Below are 5,185 nucleotides of genomic sequence, written 5' to 3'. Positions count from 1 at the left end.
ATGTTTTACAGCTAAAATAGGTTAGTTTTTACAAAATTGACAATAAAAATATCAAAAACATAAAATTAAAATACCACAATTTGACTAAAAAAATAAACATAATGTGATTTATGTCCATCTGTGATTGTCAAATTTTTTATTCTATGCAACAAACATGATGAATTTTTTTTTATATACAACGAAGAAATTTGAACCATATTAATATTTTATAGGTTGTTTATTAGATTTTTTATTTAAAAAAAAAAAAGCATAAAGAGTTACGCGTTTATTTATTTTTTCACGAGTTACTAGGTTTTTTGACATTTTACGACGGGGTTATGCAGTTTACCCTTAAAAATGTGATTATATTTTTGAATTTGTGTCCCAAATTTGAGGAACACCTAAGTTTCTTCTGTTTTTATCCTCATCTTCAACATCAAAAAACATTTTTTTCCTATCATAACATTATTACATTTTTTTTATTGAAATTAAATTTAATAAAAAAATAGATTTTTATCACACACATACGAACACAATAATTACAATATTCATATCAAATTACAAATGTCTAATATTCACTCTATAAATTGATTAAACAATATTTCAAATATCTAATATTATGTTACACACGTTTGTTACACACAACACGTGTACCTCAGTCATTAGTATAAATAATTTGAGGATGAGTATCACCCGAACCAGATTTTTTCAGAAAAAGTAACCCAACATAATCGGGTATCTGAGTTCTAGATTTACATAATTACATCAAACCGATATTTCGAAACAAAATTGTGGTGCACCAAAAACTTTTATGGATAAGTTTCAAGCTAAGACACACTTGAACGAGAAAATAGACAAAAACTAACTTGACAGCTTTGCTAATCAACATCTGGTAATGAATCTATACCCACAAAATTCTACGATCAATCGTTATGAACACGACATTTTCATGTAAGATCATGAAGGAAACCCTCCTATATACAAGAATCTTGAGTCGCGATATTAATATCATGAGTCACACTAGCCTCAGCACAGCAACTACCATTAATGCCACCACTCTGAAATATATATCCTTCAAATTTATTTCCAAAAGATCCATCATTTTCTCATCATTTTCACCCAACTTACCAGATGTTTTGCCAATAGAGATAACTGTATCTCTCAGATTATGGACCGCCCACGAAAGCGAAATAAGTCCCAACCCAAATCCCATGCTCAAAATCTTAGATGCACAGAAGGGAGCACTACTACAAGCAACTCTGCAGACTACCGCTACAATGACAGCAATTCCGGTCCCAGCTATGCTGGCAGAGAATCGAGTCAGAAGTTGAGGCAGTTCTGGACTAGATTTCTTCAATGATTGGAGTGCGTTTCTACTAGGTTGATTTTTGTTGACGAGTATTGACAAAAGAATTTCACACGCATGAACGTATGTGGTGTCTCTCTCTTTGTTGGTTTTTGATCTGATCTTCTTCTTTTGTGGTGCCTTTTCCTTCACCTTGTCGTGGCTGTGATGAAAATTCAACATTAATTAGAGGAATTTCGTCTACCTGTTAGAATTTTTTTGTGCGATATATGATTTTGCCGACATTTTAATATATTGTGCACATGGATGGCTACTTCTACAGATGAGACTTGAAGAAAGTGTGAATATATATAACTGGAGGAATTGCATGCAAAGACACTGATAGACAAGTTTAGAAACACAGTAGCTACAGCTTTTCAGGCTGGAAATATAAGAATACAGTTTCATTTAAGAAGGTGGGGGGTTTCAGGAGCTCGAGCTCATTTCACGCTCATAAGGTTTGCTTAATGAAAATGTTCGTGAGCTCATGCCACAAGTTCAGCTCGCGACCTCAATGAGCAAAGAAGCTTTATACATAAATTTAAAATGAATTTTTTATATCATAATTATTGCCAGCCTCGGGTGTAAATGAGCAAAATCACAACCGTGACAGCAAAGAAGTTGATGGCAACAACAATGAAATGAAGAAACATCAAAGCAGAACTATAGGAGATTGAGGGGATGCATACGCACTGAGTTGAAGATTGTTTTAGGCTCTTCAAAGATAATATCTCGATGAAATAATACAATGGGCCTAATACTTCAAATTATAATGATTTGTCTTGCTAGCGAGTTGCACAATTGCAGAAATGAATCTATGAAGTACGAAAAGTGAGTTCTATGAAGTATGAACAGCTCACTTATTACGTAACAACATTGAGAAGAAGCAAGGAAGGAAATGTAAAGGCCCCTTCTTATACGAAGGCAAAAACAAAACAGCAAAGAAATGTGAGAACACTTATTTCATGTATCCTACTAAATTGTCCGATTAACGCATAAAGTGATTTGAGGTTGGCATATATACAAATAACAAAACCTCAAAAGGCTAGTGAATTCAGACAAATTTTTAAAGAGGATTTTTGGCATTGAAAGACACGCAACATTAAAAAGCTGTCACAAATTTAATAGATAATTGGAGATGTTAATCTAGAGGCATTTAAAGATACCTAAGGTAAAACCTAAAAATGAAACAAAATCATTAATTTATTTATCCAAACGGTGGGGACTCATGAACGTTTATAATTTAAAGGGTCACTGCATTATCTGTATATTATGTGAAAGGACGTGATTCACGCACATGTTTTCCTAACAGATGCACAAGTCTGATTAATTGGTTTTCCATAAAGGTACCAAAAATTGGTGGCCTTTATAAGAGTTCTACATCTCTTGCCTTATTTTACAACCACAAAAATGGGTAGTTATGTATATGTTGAATGCAGAACCATGAAAAATCCAATGTGAGACAACTTAAATTAAATAAAAAGGGCGAGACGGATGAAATTTTGAATTTATTTTGTGGAAATTTTACTCTCTTAAGTAGCACGATAAATTATATGTATCCATCATATGGACAATTTCTAGACAAGGCCGAACTCGTTCAAAATAAATAAATAGTAATCTCTAGTCATTAATTCGAAAAAGGTGTCAAATTTTACCTTTTTAAAGACCCAACTTTCTCGGTTGGAAGCTTTGCTACATTAGAGTTGATGCTCGCTCTTTTACGCCTGGTAAATAAAAAGGAAATACAGTAAGATTCCTCAAAAAAGAAGCAACCACGTCAAGATTCCAATAATAAGAAAAAGTAAACGAAAGAAACAAAATCTCATATTCGCTTCCAGTAAAATAACAAAGCTAATACCTCTCAAAGTAAGGGACCAACATTGTCTGTCTAAAGGATTTATTTGTGGTCTTTGTCAAATAAATGTCTGAGATCACTGAAATTATATCATTTATCTCAGTCGTGTATGAACCACGCATTAGTTGGCCATCTGAGTTAAATGAACTTTCAGTCCAGCTGCAACAATTCCTCGGTATTTCCACCACAGGTTCATCTAAGCACAATTCCTTGGTTGGGTATAAGAGAAACTGCTGAGTCTCGGAATCATTGACGAGGCTTCGAGAATGAGAAGTAAGAAGTGGAAAATCCGCTAAGAATGGTTGAGACCACACCATATCATAGAGCAAGGACATATCGAGTAAACCTCCTTCCACTCCTATTAATCCAGATGCCAGTAACTTCAAGATCTTTTCTTGCCTGGCACATTGCTCAGCAATACCAGTGCTAAAAAGTACCGAGTCTTGATGAATGCCTGATTTAAATAAAGACGGAGTCAATGTCATCCAACTCTGGAGATTGGGAACAATTGAAAAATTTTGAACGCATTTCATATATCAACAAAAACGGAGAAAAATCTTTAACGAACCTGCATCTTGTCTGTATTCATCTTTCACGTTGATGATTACATTTAAACAGAACATTATAATTATGAGGTAACAGGAATATACTAACCTTGTACACTGTCAATGAGTGGCGGTCTTAAAATGTTTGAGCCACTCCTCACAACGCAGTTACAATCAAACCCACTAGTGGATTTTAAGGTGAGGGGACTAATGATATCTTGATTTGATCCGTGACAGGGGAGACAGTGTTGAAAGTCCTGCAGCAAAGACAAAGAAAATATCAATAGATGAACCTAGAATCATGAGGAGGAAGCTGATCCAAATAGAAAAAGGTCGAAAACTCATTCTTAAGCTGTATCAAGAGTTCAATAGGTAATTTAGGTATCGCACAAGAATTTTACAAAGCAAATACCAAGATGTATCACGAATCAAAACCACGACTCATTTGGTTCAAATACCTTCATAAAACTGCAACAACAGACATTTAAGAAAAACTTAGAATTAACTGTGTTTACAGCAGGCATGTTGAATTACAGTCGTTCTGACTCAAAGAACATCGAGATACATCGAACTACATTCATTCCACTCAAAGAACATCCATCGAGATCATTATTACAAGTAAATCAAATAATCCAATACTGAAATAGCAAGAAAAGATGTTAAATAAATTCCAAATCTTTAACACACTCCGAAAGCCTAGGCCTTTTCTTCTCTTTATACTTCTAAATCCCACATAGTAGCACGACAACTAAGATTCTAAATTTCAAAACTCAGAGGGAAAAAAGGACCCATTTGAGCACAAAAAGAAGCCCAAATCAACCAGGGGTTCCACCGATCCAAGAACTTCGCCGGATGGCAAAGAAACTTTGATGTTTACCTTTAAGATCCTCTTAAAACCCTGTTCCGGATGGAAAACGAGACCTAAATCAGGAGGGTAGCACTGCGAAGCCATCAAACAAACCTCCGCCATCGGTTACTCTGAAGACACCCAGTTTCAGAAAATCCCTTCAGTTTCCGCTAAGAAGGATGGTGACGGGAATCCTCAACGGCAACTCATACAACATACCTCGACTTATCCTCCCCTGCACCTCAGATTCTTTATCAACCCGTAGAAGATTTTAGTATAAAACTAAGGCCCTCTTTAATCCGTGAATCAGTATGTTTATTGAAATTGGACGGGATTCATGTGGCTGTGGTGGAATCCAGGTTGGTCTACCAAGTTCGGACAAACTTCTTTTGACATGTTGTGTGTGGATATTATAGGTGATCATCGCAACTGTAAAAATTAAAAATAGATGGAACGAATTAATTGGGAGATTCACTCCAAAGTCCCAACAAAGACCAATTTCATGATCGCATCAATTTAATTTCATGCTTAGTCTTAACAAATTTTTTTTATTTGACAAATAAATCATCTTATACAAATATATCGAAAAGTTTATATCAATATAGTCAGATTTA

At 34.8% G+C, this 5,185-nt stretch overlaps 1 protein-coding gene across 1 annotated transcript; it reads right to left on the bottom strand.

The window, feature by feature from the left end:
- Window positions 1–534: 534 nt before the first annotated feature.
- Window positions 535–4,976, bottom strand: LOC140832057 (uncharacterized). The gene is made up of 5 exons (XM_073195848.1): window positions 4,602–4,976; window positions 3,834–3,981; window positions 3,183–3,633; window positions 2,980–3,048; window positions 535–1,487 (listed from the first exon to the last, which is right to left on the bottom strand). Exons 1-5 carry the CDS (start codon window positions 4,692–4,694, stop codon window positions 995–997), a joined length of 1,254 nt encoding a protein of 417 aa, XP_073051949.1. The 5' UTR covers window positions 4,695–4,976; the 3' UTR covers window positions 535–994.
- Between the last annotated feature and the right edge of the window lie 209 nt (window positions 4,977–5,185).

Source organism: Primulina eburnea, chromosome 1 (genome assembly GCF_022965805.1).
Source record: "Primulina eburnea isolate SZY01 chromosome 1, ASM2296580v1, whole genome shotgun sequence".
In the NCBI taxonomy this organism is placed as follows: domain Eukaryota; kingdom Viridiplantae; phylum Streptophyta; class Magnoliopsida; order Lamiales; family Gesneriaceae; genus Primulina; species Primulina eburnea.
This window is presented reverse-complemented; position numbering and strand designations above follow the sequence as displayed.

What these genes read in the sequence shown, in the direction of transcription:
- LOC140832057 (XM_073195848.1), bottom strand. Translation starts at nt 4,694, where the DNA reads ATGGCGGAGGTTTGTTTGATGGCTTCGCAGTGCTACCCTCCTGATTTA. An exon ending in TTGGTCCCTTACTTTGAGAG is followed by an intron (nt 3,049 to 3,182) that starts GTATTAGCTTTG and finishes TTTATTTACCAG; the next exon opens with GCGTAAAAGAGCGAGCATCA. An exon ending in AAAGTTGGGTCTTTAAAAAG is followed by an intron (nt 1,488 to 2,979) that starts GTAAAATTTGAC and finishes TTTTCATCACAG; the next exon opens with CCACGACAAGGTGAAGGAAA.